This window comes from Dipodomys spectabilis, unplaced genomic scaffold (genome assembly GCF_019054845.1).
Source record: "Dipodomys spectabilis isolate Male_0828 unplaced genomic scaffold, ASM1905484v1 ptg000009l, whole genome shotgun sequence".
In the NCBI taxonomy this organism is placed as follows: Eukaryota; Metazoa; Chordata; class Mammalia; order Rodentia; family Heteromyidae; genus Dipodomys; species Dipodomys spectabilis.
Genome location: NW_024870686.1, coordinates 12,993,886 through 13,016,340, shown reverse-complemented (window position 1 = coordinate 13,016,340; position 22,455 = coordinate 12,993,886). Strand labels below are relative to the sequence as shown.

The window sequence follows — 22,455 nt, the reverse complement described above, 5'->3', positions numbered from 1 at the left end:
AACTAGATATAAATTTGTCAGTCAAGACTACTTTCAGCTGCTATTAGATTTTAAACATCTTATTCAAAGTGAAATTTTAAAATCACCTGTAGATCAGGACATGCCTTTTGCAAAGCTTGAATTTTCTCTTGAATCTCAATCAGTTTCTTTCTTTCTTCCTGCAATTGTTTTAGCTCTCTCTGTTGTTGCTGTAGTTTAGCCTCGTAAAATTTCTCTCTGTAATTATATTGACATTGTATTTATGGACTCCAATAAAATATGATTAGTAGTATTAAAATATAATACAATAACCAAGTAGTTTTGCTATAACAGCCATTACCTTTTAAAAGACCAAAGCTTATCATACCTTGCCTTTTCATTTACTCCAGTAACTTTCTGTGTTTTACTAGCATTTCCTCTTGCATTATTTGAATTTTGCTTGGTGTCTTCTGCAGGGTAGAAATCACCCAAATTTGATGCATTGGCAGAGATAACTCCATGAGCTGTATCATCATCCTAAAACAACGTAATGAAAATCATCATGAGCCACGTGCCAGTGGCTCATGCCAATAATCCTAGCTACTCAGGAGGCTGAGATCTGACAATTACAGTTCAAAGACAGCTTGGGCAGGAAAGTCTGTGAGACCCTTATCTCCAATAAACCACCAGAAAACTGGAAGTAGTGCTGTGGCTCAAGTGGTAGAGTACGAGCCTTGAGCTGAAGAGCTCAGGGATGTGCCCAGGCCCAGAGTTCAGGCCCCATGACAGACCACTCCCCCCCCCCCCAAAAAAAGGGAAAACCATCTTGATAACCAGACACCATCTAATTTACATCTACTAAATATGCTAAGATATAAAAAGTTACATAGTGGCCGGGCGCGCTGGTGGCTCACGCCTGTAATCCTAGCTACTCAGGAGGCTGAGATCTGAGGATCGCGGTTCAAAGCCAGCCCGGGCAGGAGAGACCGTGAGACTCCTATCTCCAATAAACCACCAGAAAACTGGAAGTGGCGCTGTAGCTCAAGTGGTAGAGCGCTCGCCTTGAGCTGAAGAGCTGAGGGACAGCGCCCAGGCCCAGAGTTCAAGCCCCACGGCCGACAAAAAAAAAAAAAACAACAAAAAAAAAAAGTTACATAGTTCATATAGAAACCACCTAATTTTTACCAAAAAAAAAAAGTATTCTCTATCAGCAGCCAAAAGTGAATTACTAACAACCAAACTGGGTAAATTTTAAATGTGACTCATCAATTTTTCAGTGCTATGGTGCACTGGTGAAATTGAATCCCCACTGTTAGGTATTGAAAAGGACAGAAACATAATCCTTCTAATGTTGATTAGAGGTAGCCTTTAGAAAGTGATTAGGCTCAGATACGATCACTAGATGCAGTCCCCACAATTGGATTCTAGTGACTTTATAAGAAAAAAGACAGATTATGTGCTGTCTTAAACTACCTCAGGATTCTGTCATCACCAGATGTGGACTATTAACCTTCCCAAGAATGAGCTAAATAAATCTATTTTATAATAAAATTACCCAGACCCAAGCATCTCATGATAGAGAACAGATTAAGATAACTAGCAATAACAAAAATTTGGCTACTTTTTCTTGATAGGTGAGCTATCAAAAAATAGCCTTCTACAGAACATCTTAAAAACTAACTTAACTCATTACTGTTATGAATAGGGAGGCTAGGAAAAACTGTGTTGTAACTAGAGAAATGAGAAGCAGCTTCACAAAGCATTGTCACAAACAAAAAGTGGAAAAACTAAAAGCTAAAATTAAAAAGAGGACTAGGGCTGGGAAGGTAGCTCAGTGGTAGAGTGTTTGCCTTGCATGAATGAAGCCCTGAGTTTGATTCCTCAGCACCACATAACCAGAAAAAACCATAAGTGGTGTTATGGCTCAAGTGGTAGAGTGTTATTAGCCTTGAGCTGAAGAGTTCAGGAACAGTGCCTAGGCCAGAGTTCAGACCCCCACAACGGACTGCCCCACCCCCCCAAAGGAATAAAAGCTGACTAAAATTTCAGGTGGTAATATAACTGAAATATTAACAAGCTATTGTATTAAAAGATGACAGTGACTGACTAAAGCATTATCATTTTAAAATATACTTCATCACAGACTAAGGAACTAAAAAAGGTGAGTCTTACAAGACATGTAAAGTTTAATATTTGGAATTTTCTCATCTCTGATTTATCATTTTTGATCTCAGAACATTCCCTAAAACAAGTTTGATTTACATAGGCCTGATATTGAACTGGGAAGGTGGCTCAGTGGTAGAGTGTTTGCCTCACATGCATGAGGTACTGGGTTTAATTCCTCAGCACCACATAAACAGAAAAAGTCGGAAGTGGCTCTGTGGCTCAAGTGGTAGAGCGCTAGCCTTGAGCTGAAGAGCTCAGGAACAGCACCCAGACCCAGAGTTCAAGCCCTACACATGTACATATTTATGAAATTAAGTTAATTTAACTATAATGCATCAAAAATTAATTCCTCATTTCTGTTGTAGTATCCAATTTAAAGTTGTACATCTGAAAAAAAAAAAAAACTTGAAGGAAAAGTCATTTATAATAAATAAAAGAACATTCAACAGAGCACAAATACTATCATTTGCTTTAGAAACTTTTTCCCCCCCAATGGTAATATTGGTTGGGTCCTGGTAGTTCATTACTTTAATCCTAGGAGGGTGAGATCTGAGAACCACAGTTCGAAGCAATTCCAGGCAGAAAAGTCCATGAGATTCTTATCTCCAATAAATTACCAAAAAAGCTGGAAATGAACCTGTGGCTCAACACACACACACACGCACACACACACACACACACACACACACACACACACACACACACACACACACACACACACACACACACACACACACACACACATCAGAATTTCCAGGACATTCAGAGAAGATTCCATTCCTAACCCTTAAGTGATTCCATTATGCATAAGCAATGAATGTTAAGTTTAGTAACCTTCCAGATACACATTGTATGTAGGCAAAATAAATACACATATTTGACTCATATTTCTATGTGTTGTTCATATTGCCTTACATATCCAATCATGTTCATAAACATATTTAAGTATCCTCTTTCCTCAACAGCATTTGAGGAGGGTGGGGGAGGGAGAGGGAGAACTCAACGCCTTGAGTTCTGATAAGGCTTGCTTTCTCACAGTGGGTATTCTACTACTTGAGTCACAATTCCAACCCAGTTTTTTTTCTGATTAATTAAGTCTCTCACAGACTTTGCTGCCCAGGCTAGCGTCAAACCATAATCCTTGAAACCTCATCCTCCTCCTAGGATTGTGGGAATGAACCACTAGTGCCTAGAGAACAGCTCTTCCTCTAATAGAGAAAATCTGGAAAAGCCAAAGGTTAATCCTACTAAATGGTCAATAAAGATATAGTATAGTAGCCAGGCGCTGGTGGCTCACGCCTGTAATACTAGCTACTCAGAAAGCTGAGATCTGAGGATAGCAGTTCAAAGCCAGCCCGGGCAGGAAAGTCCATGAGATTCTTATCTCCAACAAACCACTAGAAAACCAGAAGTGGCGCTGTGGCTCAAGCGGTAGAGTGCTTACAGTGCTCGCCTTGAGCTGAGGAGCGCAGGGACAACACCCAAGCCCAGAGTTCAAGCCCCAGGACCAACAACAACAACAACAACAAAAGATATAGTATACTAATATAAAAACATGCCATCAAAGGTTAGAGGAAATAAACTCGCTTATACATAAATGTTTAGACAATAGTCACTCTGAAGAGTCATTGAAGTGTCCTTTAAATAAAAATGTATATGAACAGAAATACTCTTAATTTTTCATATATATGCTACAAAAACACAAAAAGGCCTGTGTAAGAAGGTTCACTGGAGCAGTTTATAAAAAGAAAAAGTTGGAAACCATAAAAGGATATATCAGTAAGATGGTATAACTAAAAGTTCACATACATATGTACTGTGTATATATGTGCAATATTGCAAATATTTTAATTAGCTGTATAATCACATTTATAATTACGTTTATAATTACATACAATACATGCTGACAAAGGTTCTTCAAGACACTGTACAGTAGGAGGAAAAAAAGCAATAAAATGTGCATTGTATAAGTTAGAACCACTTATTTAAAATAGATATATCCTCAATGTGAAAATGTACAATATTTACATGCACAATGAACGTAAACAACAATTTATAAACCTCTAAAGAAGTTATGAAGGCACATCAAGGAGTTTAGGCTGGGCACTGGTGGCTTGAGATCTGAGGATTGTGGTTCAAAGCCAATCTATGCAGAAAAGTCCAGGAGATTCTTATCTGTGTCTCCTGTGGTAGAGTACTACTAGCCTTGAGCAAAAGAACTCAAGGACAGCATCCAGGCCCAAAGTATAAGCCCAGACATCCCCCCCCCAAAAAAATTATGATTAATAAGTTCTAATTTTAATTTTTTGGCTTTATTAAGAAACCATATAAATTTTCTTCTGTTATATCAAAGAAGAAAATGGTTAGATATATAGGCCTTAGTATGAGAACATCTAAATGCTGTTGGGCATAGCTTTATAACCTATTGTTTATTACCTTTGGTAATATTACCAAAGGTAATAAACGATATCTGTTTTATCTATTTAATATCTATCTACCTTACTGCATGACAGAAGGTTGAGGTCATCAGCAAAAAAACTTGGTTTAGTAAATAAGACTACACTGAAACATAGTAATGCTCATGTGTTTATACATTAGTGCTACTTTTACATAAGAAGTTGTGAAAACTGAATACAATATGAGTAAAATATCTATACTCATCATTAACAAAAAATGTGTGCTGATGTTTGTATAGTACAGCAGTCTTTAAAACTGCCAGATAAAAAATAAATGGAGGACTGGGATTATAGCTCAGTGGTAAAGTGCTTGCCTAGCAAGTGTAGGAACTTACTTGCCTAGCAACCTTGGGTTAAATCCCTGTTACTAGTATAAAAGAGAAGAGAAATGTACTATCATAATTATAAACAACAAAATAGCCAAACATACAAATTTTACTTTTTAAGATTGTACTAACAATTCATCATGTATTATTTACCTGCACCATAGCAACAAGATCTTGTAGCTGTCGAAGTTTCTGTTTTGCAGCCATAAGTCTACTAATCTTCTGTTCAAATTCTGCATCTTCTGGAGCCTCATCAACCAGACTGCTTCTATGACTTGATAATGAAGCTCCACTTACTCCCTCTTCTTCTGCTTCTTCCTCTTCTTCCTCATCATCTTCACCTTGTGCTGCATGCATCCCCTGTTCTCCTTCTCTATTGTATCGACAGTCTGCTAAAAATGTTATTCAAAAAGAGAACTGATTCTCAAAAGAGAAAATCCAATTAAGAATATCAAGGCAAAATCATCTCTGAATATAGACCACCATACCTAAAGGAGGAGGCATATTTAGACCCCTGATGTTGGCAGCAGATCTGTTATTAATTTCACAATTTGAATTAACTGATCTCCCATCTCTATTATTAGAAACACACTGTGTATTACTATTACTATTTACTTCATTCCAGGTGGCAGATACTTGTGGATTTCTGGGAGAAAAAAAGAAGAAAATCTGCAGTTATTTAAGGTTAAAAAAATAAGGGTTTAAGAGCTTTAATAAAACAGCTTAAACTAAGAGTAACATTAGCTATCTTTTTGTCAGTTGTGGAGCTTGAATTTAGGGTCTGGGCATGCTGTCTCTAAGCTATTTTGCTCAAGACTAACATGCTATTACTTTGAGCCAAAACTCCATATCTGGTTTCCTGGTGGTTAATTGGAGATAAGAGTCTCACACTTTACTGCTGAGGTTGGCTTTGATCTCAGCCTCAGACCACAGCCTCTTGACTAGCTAGGTTTGCCTGAATATTTAATACTTTATATATTTAACAGCTATGCATAAACTTCGATTTCTGTTTGTTTGGGTTGGTGGTTTTGATTTGCATTTCCTTTATGGCCAGGAATGTAGAGCTTGGCTCTTGGCTATCCATTTTAAGTTCAAATTTTAAGAAGTCTATGCTTGCTTTTCATTAACTTTTGTATATGTGTTACTTGGAAACTTATGGGGAAAAGACATCTGTAAAACCAAAATTACATCTGAAAATAGGTATAGAAAAGTGCTAAATTTGATACTACTTACACTTTACTTACAGTTAATCTGACAGTAACCTTATTAAATTACTATAGGCAGTACTTCCCTATTTCTCTGAAGATGTTAAGAATGATTACACTGCCCTACTTTGTTGTGAGCTTGCAAGGGAAAAACTTAAAAGCAAATAGTAAACACGTCATTGAGGCATTTCCCCCACACTGAGAAGTATTAGGTTCAGATGAATACGTTGAGAAAAAAACAAACAACATCCTTACCTAATATTAGTAACAGGTTCAGAATTTTCATGCTCAGAATCATATTCTGAATCTTCAGTTTCTTCATCTTTTGTGTTTTCATTTACAGTATCTATCATCATATCTGATGTTTGTTCATAATAATGAACTAATTCTCTTAGTTCATTCAATCTCTTACGAACTTCATTTAACTTCCTGGTTAAAAAAAATCTAGTATTAACAGCCATTTCAGAAAAAACAAAGAAAGCATGTACTATCTACACACAATAGCAACCAGAACTAAATGTCCAGTAGATCTATCCATAAATGTTAACAGCAGAAAACGCAATGTCAAAATACATCTGTTTGCCAGGTACTGGTAGCTCATGCCTGTAATCCTAGCTATTCAGGAGACTAAGATCTGAGAATTGTGCCCCAAAGCCAGCCTACCCAGGAAAGTCCAGAAGACTCATCTCCAATTAGCCACCAGAAAACTGGTAGTGGAACTGTGGCTCAAACTGGTAGAGCACTAGTCTTGTGACAGTGCCAGACCCTGAATTCAAGCCCTACAACCAACCAAAACAAACAAAAATCTAAGTTTATCCATAACTGTTAAATACAAAAAAAATTAACTATTCAGGCAAGTCAGATATGCTGACATTATTGAACATATGTAACTTTCCAAATTTGTCTTAATATAAAAAGACCTATAAAATATGTAATACTTTAAAAAAAGTAACAAGTTTGTTGAGTCTTCTACAAAGTGTCAGGAACTATATCACTTTTTTAATCCTTAAAAGCCTTTATAAATTGAAATGTTTCACTGTAACTTTACAAATATGCAAAATTATTATGGGTCAATTACATCAAAAGTATATTAAAAAATTTTATGGACAGAAACATTATTCCTATTTTGCAGTAGGGAAAACAATTAGTAAGACTAAGTTATTTGTCCATACTCACAAGAACCTTATGCAAGAAAATTTTTAGGACTATGTATTATTCTAGAACCTGGGCTCTTATCATTTGAATATAAAATATTTTACTTACAGTTCTAGCTATTTTTGATCTTTTATTGAAAACTAAAAAAGTATCTGTTCACAAACTACCTGGATAAAATGACCCATTTCCCTTTGAAACTTTTAAAATGCACATATAAAACACACATGCACACACAGATACAAAACATACCATAACATCATTTAAGAACAAATTTTCAATAGATTAAAAAAGAAAAAATTTATCCCCATTATCTAATTCTAATCTATGTCAACAATGATAGTAAAAAATGTTTTACTGGAGTTTTTCAGTTGGATTTAGATGGCCTTCATTTTCACTCTCATTCTGAGCAACTAGAGAAGCTGCAGGGTAAGGAACAGCTGTAAGGCTACTGGATTCTCCATTGACAACTGGTGCCAAGCCTACAGAAGCAGAAGGTGCTGAAGTTGTACTTCTCTGATCCCCAGTCCTTTGTGGAGAGGCTGAAGAAGGCACAACTGCAAAAGAGGGAAAAAATTTACCATTAAAAAAAAAGTTACGGGCTGGGAAGGTGGCTCAGTGGTAGAGCGCTTGCCTTGCATGCCTGAGGCCCTGGGTTCGATTCCTCAGCACCACATAAGCAAAAAGAAAAAAGCTGGAAGTGGTGCTGTGGCTCAAGTGGTAGAGTGCTAGCCTTGAGCTGAAGAGCTGAGGGACAGCGCCCAGGCCCAGAGTTCAGGCCCACGACCAGACCCCAAAAAAAAAAAAAAAAAGTTACCATAAATAAACATGGCACAAAATAACACACCCTTTGCTGATACAAACATAAAACCAAAATCATTATCATCTTAAATTCTGCAAATTTAGATATTAGAAACTTACGGATATCAGGACACTTAACTGAATACTCCACAACTAAACACATCAAAATATGTAGAAACATTTGTACTTCCCTTCCAGTCATTTTACATTACTGTTTCGGGGTTAAAACAGAAAGAGGGAATGTATAAGAAATTGACACAACTGTATGTACATTAGAAAAATAATAGAAGAGCAGTAGGATAACCCTACTTCTAGGTTAAGTTAAATAAGGCCAGTATGTCTGAAGTGCAATACACAACAATTTGCCAAGCTTGGCTGATTTAGGTCTGAGTTTCTCAAATCTACAGTCCACAAGAATTACATTTAGCTCATAACATGTTATTTACACACAAACTGATTAGAGGAGGATACACTTAGGGAAGAATCCAAACACCTCTGAACAAGTACTATTTGTCAAAACAAATTCCAGGAAATGGAAACATGTTTTGTTGTTGTTTTTGTGTTTCATTTTGTATTGGGGCAGGGGAGGGGAGGAGTGGATCCCACAGAGGAAAACACAGGAATGGAGGAAGGGTGAACAAATGCAGTCATTGTATTCAATATACATTATGCAACTTGTGGGGAAAACGGGAGGTAAAAAATTCAGGAAAGCAAAGAAAGGGGTATTATTGCCTAACAAGCACTGTACTCATTACCTGACTTGAAATTGTAACTCCTTTGTAAAACTCCTTGATAAGGTCCATTAAAAGAAATGGAAAAACAATTACATATAGCTTCCAAGATAGAAAATTTCTTATTTCAGGGCACAGAGCAAATATATAATCTGTCAGGCATCAATACCATGAAATACTACTTAATAATACAATTTTCCAATTAGGTAAACAGCTAATCTTTTACAGTACTTAAATTTTTTATGACTTTTCTATCCATTACATAGAAGATATTTTATACCTTCTAGGGAAATTAATGATTGAGAGTCTGTACTTTCCTACCTCTGATTACTTCAAAACTATTCCTATTTATCTTTTATCATTTTTTTAAAAACAGAGGGAAACAGGGAAAAACATACAACAGCCGGACCCATCAGCTACACCGGACATTGATCAAAACGAACTAAGCAACTCAATGGCAGCATGGGAGGGAGGGAATGAGAGGGAAAGAGGGAATAGCTGACACTAAGCAAAAAGAAAATGTAGATATCACCTGATGTGGAAGAAATAGCTATATCGTCAAAGCTCACAGAATCCACAAACTTTTTTTTTTTGTTGGTAGTGGGGGCCTAAACTCTGGGCCTGGGCGCTGTCCCTCAGCTCTTCAGCTCAAGGCTAGCGCTCTACCACTTGAACCACAATGCCACTTCCAGCTTTTTCTGCTTATGTGGTGCTGAGGAATAGAACCCAGGGCTTCATGCATGCAAATCAAGCACTCTACCACTGAGCCCACTAAGCCACCTTCCCAACCCCAGAATCCATAAACTTTATAGACCACGATAAAGACAATTGCGTCATGAAGATTAGAATGTGCTTATGACTTTAACTAAGTATCACTATCTAACAAGACTATGAAATTTGTGAAATGTAATCACTTAATCACAATAGAAAAAACTTTTAAATGATAAAAAATAAAAGGAGTTGTACAAAGAGGTTAAAATTCCTTAAGTCAGGTTATAAGTACAATGCTGCTTGATCAGTGTAACCCCTTCCTTCATTCTCCCCCATTTTCCCTCCCTTGCCCCTATCCCCAATTATATAGTTTGGTTTTTACATAATGTACATTGAATATAATGGCTCCAGTTGCTCACCTTTCTTCCCTCCATTCATGTGTCTCCCAAGAACCCTCCCCCTAAAAAAAGATGTTTCTGCTTCCTGGTATTCATCTTGATAAACAGTACATTATTTGTTCAGATGAATTACACCTTTGGACTCCTCCCCTAATTATACCATCCTTTAGTCTGTATATAAATGCATATGTTATTATGCATGTTTGTATTTTAGACCCGTGCTGTTTGTCTCTCTGAGCTTGATTCTATGTCTATCCATTTCCCTGCAAATGACATGTTCATTCTGATAGTAAAATTCCACCATGTATATGTATTACATGTTCTTGATCCACTTATCCGTTGTAAAACACGTTTCCATAACTTGACTACTATAAATAGTATGGCAATAAATATGGATGTGCAAGTGTCCTTTACTGTATCCTGACTTACAATAATACTCTGGGTAGATGCCAAAGAGTGGTATCAATATATCACAATAGTTCTTTGTTTAGTTTTTTTGAGGAATCTCCAAAGTGTCTCCCGGGGTGATTGTAGTAGTTTACCTTTCCACTAACATTATAGTAGAGTTCCTTTTTCCTCATCACCACCAGCATTTTTATATTCTCAATGCTGGCCAATCTTACTTTTGATTTGCATTTCTTTTGTGGCCAGGAATATAGAACATTTTCCTCATGTGTTTATTGGCCATTCCTACTTCTGAGAAGACTCTACCTATTTATCTGTTTTATCAAAGGGACTTTCATTGTTCGCTTCTACCTTGTTTTAACTGTTGTCAACTGGTATCTTCACTTTATTTCTTCACCATTCTACTTTTTCCCCACTCCTTTCAAAGTGTTTCCCCCTGTTAGAAAAAATGACCTCCTACTGTCATCTAAGCAGAGTGGTACTTTTTTTATATTTTAGTCAAGGCTATAAATATAACTTTAAAATTTTAAATTTTTCTTAGTGTCCTCTATGTAGGAAAAGAGTTGGTTTTTAAGGCAGAATTGTTTGGTTAACTGTGCTGGTACTGTGGCTTGAACTCAGGCTATCACTTTCTCACTTAGCTTTTTCCCTATAGCTGGCACTCTACCACTTGTGTCACAACTCCAGTTCTGGGAAATTTGTTTTCAGGGGAAGAACTAGGCTTCTCTTGACAAGGTAATTATTAGGACAGTAATTGAAGACTACTGACTAGGTGACCAGCCAGATGGTATAATTTAGTGTTAGCATGTGCAAGGCCCTGGGATCAATCCCCTGAACCAAAAGAAAAACACAAAACCCATTAACATGCAACTCTGTGGAACAGAAGATAGTTCATATATTCCTATATAGTTACATCTGCCTGAGTTGACTATTTATATTGCTATATACACATTTTAAACATTAATATAATTCCAAGGGTTTTGTTTTAAACTTTCTTTTTTTTTTAGGGGGTCCGGTCGTGGGGCCTGGGCGCTGTCCCTCAGCTCTTCAGCTCAAGGCTAGCGCACTACCACTTGAGCCACAGCGCCACTTCCGGCTTTTTTCTTTTTGCTTATGTGGTGCTGAGGAATCGAACCCAGGGCCTCAAGCATGCAAGGCAAGCGCTCTACCACTGAGCCACCTTCCCAGCCCTTAAACTTCTTTCATGTATTTCATACCTCAAAAATTTTTGTCTACACATTACTAAATCTATTTGACCATTTCTGTTATTTTTATTCTAATTTTTTTTTTTCAATTATGGGTTTTAATCCAGAGATTCAAGCAAGCTAGGTTCACTTTACCACTGTGCCACACTTGCAGCCCAGAATTTCATGGTTTTTAAACCAAGGTACAAATTAAACTAGTTTTACCCTAGGTAACTTTTTTTTTGTCAGTCATGAGGGGTTTGAACTCTGGGCCTGGGCCCTGTCCTTACCACTTTGAGCCACAGCACCACCACTGGTTTCCTGGTGGTTAATTGGAGATTAGAATCTCATGGGCTTTCTTGTCCAGGCTGGCTTTGAACTGTGATCCTCAGATCTCAGCCTTCTGAGTAGCTAGGATTCCAGGCATAAGCCACCCGTGCTGGCTGAATTCTGTTTTTTTGTTTTTGTAAAGGTGTTATACAGAGGGGTTACAGCTACATAAGTCAGGTACTGAGTACATTTCTTTTTGAACAGTGTCACCTCTTCCCTCCTTTTGTCCCAGTTTTTTCTCTCTTCAACCCACACAAGTTACATAGTTCATATTCCACATAGTGTCTAGTGAGTATCACTGTTGAATTAGTACTACCCTTTATCCCACCATTTCTGTGCTTCCCCTTCTCTTCCCTTCCCCAAATCAAATATACTTACATACAAGACAAAAAGACACAGAAGCAAAAACCCCAGCTAACATGTTTAATAAGGTTTAAAAAGGCAGTATTAAGCTGGGTGCTGGTGGCTCACACCTGTAATCCCAGCTACTCAGAAGGCTGAGATGTAAGAATCATAGTTTGAAGCCAACTCAGCCAGAGAAATCAGAGACTCTCATTTCCAAATAACCACCAAGAAGCCAGAAGCGGAGACTCAAGTGGTAGAGTATCAGCACTGCGCAAAAAAAGTTAAGGGATGGAACCCAGGACCCAGAGTTTTCAAGGCCTAAAACTGGCACCAAAAAGGGCAGTATTATGTCCTCTGCCACAAAATTATCTTTTCTTCTACCTTTCACTTATCCAACTCCTACCAACTTTTCAAGTCCAACTTTATTTTTCCCTTTTCTGAACCAACTTACCAGATCATATATGTTACCATACACCGGCTTATTATTATTCTACATTCAAGTTACCTTTCCACAAAAATTATAAATTCTCTAAGGAACTACAGTCACTCATCAAGTACTTATTAAACAACTACTGTGTGTCAAATAGCAAACTTAGTAGTCTTTTATGTAATATTGCTAAACCAGATTTACATACATGTTGAATTGTTCAGATGCTGATCTCGAAGGGTATGAAGTTCTCCCAGCAATTTGTCCATTTTTTGCTTTTTTTCCTGTAGGACTCTCATTTTGCTAAAAAGCTGAACTTTCTCATCAGGTGAATGTTCTGAACCAGATGGATTTCTGCTCTGGGAAACCTCTCTAGTTAATGATAGACTTTCTGCTTGTCTTCTGTTATCTGGGACAGATGGAGGCTTAAAACAAAAGAAACAGGAGACAGACAGATTAAGAAAAAATACATTAAAAGTTATTATTTCCAATTTAAAAATGCATAAGCTAGGCACCAGTGGCTCTGTAATCCTAGCTACTCAGAAGGCTGAAATCTGAGGATCGTGGTTCAAAGCCAGCCTGAGCAGGAAAGTTGGTGAGACCCTTATCTCCAATAAACCACCAGAAAACCGGAAATGGCACTGTGGCCCAAGTGGTAGAGAACTAGACTTGAGCTGAAGAACTGAGGGACAACACCCAGGACCAGAGATCAAGCCCCATAACCACCACCACCAACAACAAAAAGCAACATAAATTCTATTTGCGAGATGTATTTACCTAGGTCATACTGGTAGATAAGTAGATGCCATTTCTATTCTCAAAGTAAGTTACTATTCCTGCTGTGCCATTATCACAGATATGGCTTTATATGCACATAGGTATACTGACCTTGGGTTCATTGGACATAGTTGCTGTCTAAATCTAAATTGAGTACTAACAATGCCATATGTTATATAAAATAAACATACAAAAATCTCTCTTGCTATCTTCTTAGAATCACTCTAAACTTTAACTTCCCAACCTATCAAACTTCCTCCTCTGTGTTCCTCTTTTTCTTTTGTTTTTTGCCAGTCCTGTGGCTTGAACTCAGGGCCTGAGCACTGTCTTTGAATTTCTCTGACTCAAGGCTAGCACACTACCACTTGAGTCACAGGATCACTTCCAGCTTCTTCTGTGGTACTGAGGAATCGAACTCAGAATTTCATACATGCTAGGCAAGCACTCTACCACTAAGCCCCATTCCCAGCCCTCCTCTTCTTTCCTAAGAAAACTTATAAAGGGTTATGTGGCTCAAATGGCTCAAGTGGCTCAGGTGGTAGAGAACCAAACTAGCGAACACAAGGTCCTGAGTTCAATCCCCAGGGCAACTTAAAAAAAAAAAAAAAAAAGTGGTTTCAGGAAATAACTCCTTCTGGCATGGTACTATGTGCCATAAATTTTTCTATTTGGGAAGATGGAAGGATTGTGGTTAAAGGCTAGCCTTCAAGTGGTAGTATATGTTTGTAATACCAGCTACTGGAGAGGCTAGCCTGGGCAAAATTACAAAATATTATCTGAAAAACAAACTAAAAAATGAAGGACTAGGGTAGTAAACCAAACTGTATATTTGCAGACTTTTAGTACTCAATCTCAAGTAATGCCAAAAAGAATTACAAAATGGACAATTTCAAGAATACTTTTCTCATATATATTTTTATTTGGGAACATCTCTATGTGTACTGATAAAAAATAAAGTAAGCAACAGCTTCTTAAACTTTTCACTCATTAGCTAATTATTGGAATTGCTATGTAGGCTTTCACCCTGTATTCATAGAATTAATTCATTTTACTGTTCACAGTCATTTATTTTGTTTCTGGTGTCTTGCTATTAATATGTCATAATATTCTTATACTTCTCTTGTAAGCATCTGGGTTTCTTTAGCATAGGCTGTAATGAGTCAATACACAAAAATTATTAAGTATTGCCAAATAACTGTCTAAAATGATTAGTTTCAGTTAGCAAGAAGAAAGAAAACACTACATCTTCAATCAATCTTGTTTTCCAGTGAAAATAAAATCCCCATGTTCAGGCAGGACTATCTAGAATTCAAGGCTTACCTAGGCTACACAGTGAGACTGTGTCAAAAGGAAAAAAAAAAAGGTACTTCCTTGAAACTGTTAGTAAAATATAATGACAAAGACTTAAACCTAACTCAAGTCTTAAAGCTTATGACCATCCAGTCTTCTAGACAAGAATGAATTCTAGGAACAAACAAAAAGAATATTTCAAAATACAGTCCCTGTAAAAACAGCAATGCAATCATATGAAGGGTGGGAGGCCACTCAAATACTATGAATCATAATTTTGAAAGTAAAAAGATTCCATGAAATTAATTTTTTAACAATTGTGCCAAGAGAGTAACTATTATGATAAAATTATAAACTCTTATCAAACTAAAAAATTAAGTTACCTGAGAATCACGAAGCTGATTATGAAAATGCTGAATTAAATCATTCAATTCTTCATTTAGTTCAGATGTGATACTGACTCCAGATAAGCTACCTGAAGTTTCTGTAGCAACTGGAAAGAAAATGAACAACTACTGGTTAATGTAAGTCAACTTTTAGGACATGGACATAAATTTTGAGAAAAAATAAAAAGCAAACTAATAATTATAAACCAGCTTATGCTCTTATTTATCAATAAATCATTTTATTAGAAGTTTCTATTTAACAAAAAAAAAGATAAATGCAAACTCGTTTAGAGTAGTTCTTTTTCTGTTTCAACATACAAGGAGGAATGGGTCTTTTTCTGTTTCAACATACAAAGAGAGATGATATATTACACTCCGATTAACAATAGTGACTCAATGATGAAGAGTGGTATAGCATGTCTATCAGTTCTTTGGAGGGAATAATGGGTAAAATGCATATTGAAAAACTACCTCACGTGTCTCAATCTCCAACTACTCCAATAAAACTAATGCTGTATTACATGAGCTGGTAATCTTTTGTAAAGGTTAAAATAGCAAATGTATTTGATTTTCTAAGAAATACTGGCTTTTTTTTTTGACTACTCATAGGGCAAAAGCATTGTAACCATTGATAAGCATGAACACTGGCTATATCCCATATAATGTTCTAAAAGCAAGCCAAATTCCACTAGTCATAAGCCTACAAAAATAGGTATTTCATTGTAGTTGGCTGTGAAGTAAATCATACAAAAAGACCCTGGATTTTGTCTTCTTCTAAAAAAGCACTTTCCTAATGACAATTCTAACAGTTACTACTATACTATTCAACTACCTCAGGCGCCCTTTTACCACTCTAAACTTTCTAGCTTAAAACTTTCTAGCTGTAAGGGAGACAGTGACTATAATATAGTTAGAATCACAGGGCTGACGAAATACATGTATTAGTATAAACAATTTTTAGAAAAGACAGAAATTATAGTCTAAATAACTCTTATGTAACTTTCTTCGTAGTTGTGTCATCTCTCAGAAGGTTTAATACTACAAAAACTTGTTTTTTATATAACTACTGCAGTATTTACCTGGAAAATTTCATTAATACATTAGCAAATCTGTTTTAACATTACTAAAATTTAAAAACTGTATATAAAGCTAGACTGGTGGCTCACACCTGTAATCCTAACTACCCAGGAGGCTAAGATCTGAAAATTGTGGTTCAAAGCCAGCCCAGGCAGCAAGGTCTATGAGACTCCTATCTCCAATAAACTACTCAGAAAAAGCCGGAGGTGGTACTGTGGTTCAAGTGGTAGAGCACTAGCTTTGAGCACAGAGAGGCTCAGGACCAGAACCTAGGCCTTGAGTTCAAGCCCCATACCCAGCAAATAAATAAATATATATAATAAATTCAAATTTAATCTCTTGTTCATTGTACTTATTCCCTAATGCATGATAATATAATATTTAAGTACATATATATGTGTGTGTTTTTGTATGTGTATATATGTGTATATGTGTGTATGGAATACGAAGTTCACATTTAGAAATGTAAAAGCCTCTAGCTGAGTGCTGATATAATTCTTAGCTACTCAAGAGGCTGAGACCTGAAAGATCCTGAGATTCAAAGCCAGCCCAGGCAGAAGAGACTGAGACATTACATCCAATTAACCACCAAAATGTCAGACTGGAAGCATGGTTCCAATGGTAGAGGCTCCAGCTATATGAGACAAAGATAAATAAGACTATAAATCCAGCTAGGCACTGATAGTTCATGCCTGTAATCCTAGCTACTCAAGAGGCTGAGATCTGAGGATCATGGTTTAATGCTAGATAAGAAAGTCTATGAGACCATTATCTATAACCACCAGAAAATCGGAAGTGGCACTGTGGTTGAAAGTGGTAGAGTACTGGCCTAGAGCTCAGGGACAACACCTTACCCAGGCTCTGAGTTCAAGCCCCATGACCAACAAAATAAAAAAGACTGAGAGTCCCTAAGCTGAATCCCAGCACTGGCACAAAAACAAAACAACCTCTGTCCTAAAATTCAAGATATCTGACTCTAAAATCCTATGTAAGTATAGGTTTATCAGAAATCTTATTTTGAGTTTCTTCTCTATAAAACTGGAATAAGAATAAAATCTTTGTGTACTAACATTCAACGAATGGTTAAAGAGCAAGTAAGACATAAGCATTCAAAATTACTATAAAATCTTTATTTATATTATAGTTATATTAAAATAATGTTAAAATATTTAAATTAGGCAGGTGCTGGTGGCTCATGTCTATAATCCTAACTACTCAAGAAAGACTAAGATCTGAGGATTACAGTTCAACCCACCCCAGCTGTAGGAAGTTCCATGAGACTTGTATGCTCCAATTAATCACCAAGAAGCTGAAAGTGAAGCTATGGCTAAAATGGTAGTGCACTAGCCTTGAGCAAAATATCTCAGGAACAGTGCTCAAGCCCTAAGATCAAGTCCAAGTCTGGGACCAAAAAAAAAAAAGCAAACTTAGTTTTTCCTAAATTATTTCCTAAATATAAATGTAAAATCTAGTAACATGTTGGACTTTCTAATTAAATGGGGGAAAATCTGTAGTTTTTTTCTATATATAATCATATAGTTACAGGAATATTTTACCACATTAAACTTAAAAGAAAGTTAACTGAAACTCATAAATGAAAAGGTAAAATTAAGGAAGGTGTTAACAGCGTAAACTAGCTGAGACAGCAGACTAGGTTAAATACCTAACAAACACAGCAGGGTAAATTAAATAATCAAACAGGAAGATTCAGTAAGAATCTAAACACTGGCAAAAAAAAAAAGCAACGCTGGAAGATGATAAATCACTATTAGAATACAATGACAGAGGGGTTAGGAGTATAGATCAAGAGGAAAAGCCCTTGTCTAGCAAGCATGAGGTCCTTGTTTAATCACCAGTATTACCAAAACATGGTAATAGACTGTTAAAACCGTAACTTAGCCAAGGGAAGAGTAAATCATAAACTCCTCTCACTTTGTGCTCCATAAACTGACAAAAAAGTATTTGCCAATTTGCCAGTTAAAAATAAAAAGAATTCTTACTCCTGAGTTTTAATAACAATCCTATTTTAATGAAAAATTTGAATGTAGTAAGACAAACTATAATTAGACTCAATACTAAAGAATTCAATGTGATTTTTACATAAATGATACATGGCTATAACAAAAGAAAGAAAGAATGAACATTTCTGAGTCTCAGGAAAATGGAATAAAATATAGTTATAGATCAAAATCACTACTATAAAAAACTATATGTAGGGGCTGGGAAGGTGGCTCAGTGGTAGAGTGCTTGCCTTGCATGCATGAGGCCCTGGGTTCGATTCTTCAGCACCACATAAGCAAAAAGAAAAAAGCCACAAGTGGCACTGTGGCTCAAGTGGTAGAGTGCTGGCTGAAGAGCTGAGGGACAGTGCCCAGGCCCAGAGTTCAGGCCCCACGACAGGACCCAAAAAAACAAAAAAACAAACAAAAAACTATATATATAATATTGAATGCTAAATATACACATTTAATCATTTCCTAACAAAGTTTGTTTTTCCTTTTTTTTAAAAATGTTTACTTTCCTTGGTACTTGGGAATGAACCTAAGGCCACACAATAATACTCTACCACTGAACTAAATTAGTAAGTTTCTCTACATTCCTTTTTGAGACGAGGTCCTGCCATGAGTCCCAGGATGCTCCTAATCCTTTGTTTGTTGGTAGTGGGGCTTGAACTCTGGGCTTGGGCACTGACCCTGTGCTCTTCAGCTCAAGGCAAGCACTCTACTACTTGAGCCATAGTGCCACTTCCGGTCTTCTAGTGGTTTATTGGAGATAAAGAGTCTCACCAGCTTTCCTGCCTTCCTGCCTTTCCTGCCATTTAAACTGTGATCCTCAGATCTCAGCCTCCTCAATAGCTAGGATTATAGGTGTGAGCCACTGGCAACCAGCTGGATGCTCCTAATTCTAAATCCTCTTCCTTAAACCTCCTGAATCCTAGAGTTACATGTGTATACCATCAAACCAAGCTTCCTTAATAGTTCCTTTGGAAGAAAGTGAAGAATGATAATCAAGAAAGAAAGAGAGAAAGAGAAAAAGAGAGAGGGGGGAGGGAGGAAAAGAGGGGGGGAGGGAGGGAGGGAAAAAAGGAGGGAGGGAAGGAAAACATTAGGAGCCCTATCAACACGAGGTACAAAACCACAGAACTAGAGCCTCCTTTTTACCTCTTAAGGGTACTCTCTGAAGAAAAGGAGAGCGAGCTGTCTGTCTGCACGGTACAGTATGATGGCCAGCAGATGTCCCTGCAACTTTTTCTGCATAACCAGAGAAAAGCACAGGACAGAGTAAGCCTCACATACAGTTTTCTAAACTAGTCAACAATCATGATCTCATTATAATAGCAGCATCCAAATTTGCAATATAATTACTTATGGAGCCTTGCACATAAAAACAATATTCTAAGGCTGTAACATACCAGAATCATCCATCACAGCTATAGCTTGCTCTGCTTTGTGTTGCAAAGCTAGAAGAGCAGCTTGTCGACCCTGCAGAGCTCGAAGTTGTTCCTGTTGTTGTAACATTCTTTTTAATAAATCATGTTGTTTCTTCAAATTTTCTATCTCTTCAATAGGCTCCTGTTGAGGATCTCTAGCCTGGAAAATAAAACCAGTAATATTTATATCTATCAAAATCCTATTTTAACTGCCAATGGCAAAGTACATTCATACATGTATTATTAAATATACAACTGTAAATACAGTTTTAGATTTAAAAAAAACGAATAGAATGACGATAGACAGCATGCCATGTTAAGTGTTTGGTAATTTCACAGTAATTATTATGATGACTTATTATGAAGGTATATCAACAAAAGAAAAAGAAAACCAGAAAATTGGAAGTCAAAGAAGGCAAAAAGTGCTATCTACAGTATACACAAAAGAATGGGAGATTCATATTCCATAAAATAGTAGCAAATTATATTGGGCTATGCTTAAAAAAAGATCAATTAAACTTTCAAAACGAGAAAAACTTTCTAAAGGAATCTCAGAATATAAACAAACCCACTAACTTCTAACAAAGGAAACAAATTTTAGATATGCATTTTTTTGTTTGACAAGCATAAAAAGGCTTTTTGTTTGTCTCATATTACTAGGTATATAAGAAAGCAGAAAAATTTACAATTTGCATCATGTATGTCACTGATTTTCTTAAATTATGCTTAATCAGCTGACTGTAAGGACACAAAAGTACATACTACCAAATTTCTCCAAAATGCTAAGAACTTATCACTATTGTATAAAAGTCAAGTAACGGATTATATAGACACAAAACATCATTACAAGAAATCATTGATATCAAGTTGGCAGCGTTAAAAGGACCATCAATAGTATAGTACTTCCCTAATATGCACGAGGGCCCTTGATTCAACAAAAAGAAAAAAAATTGTATTCTGAATAATCATTTTTAAACTATTTAAAATGAAGCTTTAAGAGGTAGAAAGGCCCAGGATGGGAAGGGGAAACAAAGGAGGCTACAATGCTTGATAAGAAATGTACTCATTATCTTGCCCATGTAATTGTAACCCCTCTGTACAGTATTTTCACAATTAAAAAAAAAGAAGTAAAAAGGCCCAACAAAAATACAACACGAATTCAATAAATTACAAGTCAAATTATGCATGAAATACAAAGCATGGTGGCTTTTCATCACTACCATTAAAAATTTAAATGTCCTACGATTTTACCTATTTATATAAAACTTTCCTTTTCTTGCCAATTTTAAATTTTGTTAAAGTTTTTTGTTGAACATTTTTTTGTTAAAAATTTAAATGATTTTCCCCTAAAATTAATATAGGTATAAAAAGTTCAGTAATTTCACTTAAAAGTCTACTTTTCCTGTGCACATCTGATTTCTAGAGAAATTATGGAGAAAATAGATGGCTCAAGAGAAGTTTCCCTCTGGGTGACATCCCTCACCAGTACTATGGAAAAGTAAAGCCTCTTCATTTCCCAAGAACTCACCAGTATTGTGAATAAGGTAAAGTAACCATGACAACATTTTACATTGTGACTTGGAATTAAAAAAAAAAGAAAATTAGTTAAGTCAACAAAAACAAAAAAAAACATATCACGGAGTATTTAAAGAGGGTGAAATAGGATGTTTAGTGGAGGTTTATTACTACTTACTAACTTTTACATCCATATAAACATTCTAGATTGAGATCTGGAAAGCTGAACCAAGAGAGTGGGTAAGGACTGTGACCCAATATAAAGAAAGGGAAACGAAATGAAATAACTAGAGCTGAACAATAACTAGAGCCAAGCACTAGTGCTTCCCACCTATAATCCTAACTGCTTGGCAGACTGAAATCTGAAGATCAAAGATCAAAGTCAGCCGGGGCAGAAAAGTCCGTGAGATGCTACTTCCAATTAACTAGCAAAAGAGCTCAAAGTGCAGGTATGGCTCAAGTGCCAGCCTTAAGTAAAAAAAGAAACAAGAATGCAAAGCACACACACCCACACACAAACATGCATAGGCACACACACACACACATACACACCTACTCCACACTAAATTGTAAAAAAAAGTCTAGGAATAAGAACATGACAAAAATATAGTAATTGGAAAGCCAGTACTACAGCTAGCCCTTCAAAAACATACTCAGGCATAAAATCCTAAATTGCACATATATAAAACAGTAAAATCTCAGGAAATCTGTCTTCATTTCCTCCTCTAAGTTGGGGGCTTCTCCAGTAATTTTTCAGATACAGACTTAGGTTTACAGCTAGCTTCAGACTATATATATATATATTCTGATTTTTTTCATGTAAAAAGAAACTGAAAGCACACAGAAAACAAAGCTTTAATTTATCCAATATCATAATTAGGCAATGTCAGGATCCTAAATCTCTAGTGCTCTTTCCATCATACTGTCTGCCACAAAATTATGTGCTTGGGTTCCAAATACCTAAATTAACACATAATCTCAGAAGAGGCACAATTAGTTTGTGAGACCAGGTGAGTTCACATAAGGTAGTCAGAAATGATTAAAATAATACCAAGAGAAAATAACAGAAGTGTGGTATTTCTGCAAGGCCTCTTTTGTAAAATTACACAAAATTTGTCCATAAAATATTCAGTAAGATGGAATCTGCCCTTGTAGGTATAGCTAGATATTAGTACTTTCATACTGAACTCCCAAATCAAAGATAGTTTTTACCCTTGAATCTTAGTAAGATCTACCGGTTTTGTTTTTTGTTTTTGTTTTTTTTCTATTATTCCAACAGAACACTATATTTTGAAGTTTCTAAGGAGAAAATGAAGACAAGGTAATGAGAATGGCAGACTCCTCTTAGCAGACAAAATAAAATAAGGTGGTGGGAATTAATTTCT

The 22,455-nt window shown here is 36.3% G+C and overlaps 1 protein-coding gene across 18 annotated transcripts in view; it reads right to left on the bottom strand.

The window, feature by feature from the left end:
• Positions 1 to 22,455, bottom strand: part of Pcm1 (pericentriolar material 1) — a 90,870-nt gene that overhangs the window by 52,801 nt on the left and 15,614 nt on the right. For 9 of the 18 annotated variants that reach the window (XM_042700398.1, XM_042700370.1, XM_042700334.1 and 6 more), the window contains 10 exons: positions 19,538 to 19,715; positions 19,287 to 19,376; positions 15,046 to 15,155; positions 12,804 to 13,020; positions 7,622 to 7,820; positions 6,367 to 6,540; positions 5,395 to 5,552; positions 5,060 to 5,298; positions 347 to 495; positions 87 to 216 (listed from right to left, as the gene is read on the bottom strand). In XM_042700398.1, the coding sequence (XP_042556332.1) occupies positions 87 to 216; positions 347 to 495; positions 5,060 to 5,298; positions 5,395 to 5,552; positions 6,367 to 6,540; positions 7,622 to 7,820; positions 12,804 to 13,020; positions 15,046 to 15,155; positions 19,287 to 19,376; positions 19,538 to 19,715 (1,644 nt within the window). Of the gene's footprint in view, positions 1 to 86; positions 217 to 346; positions 496 to 5,059; positions 5,299 to 5,394; positions 5,553 to 6,366; positions 6,541 to 7,621; positions 7,821 to 12,803; positions 13,021 to 13,483; positions 13,517 to 15,045; positions 15,156 to 19,286; positions 19,377 to 19,537; positions 19,716 to 22,455 lie in introns of those variants that run through there. The other 9 variants (XM_042700379.1, XM_042700467.1, XM_042700406.1 and 6 more) reach the window with 4 other exon arrangements.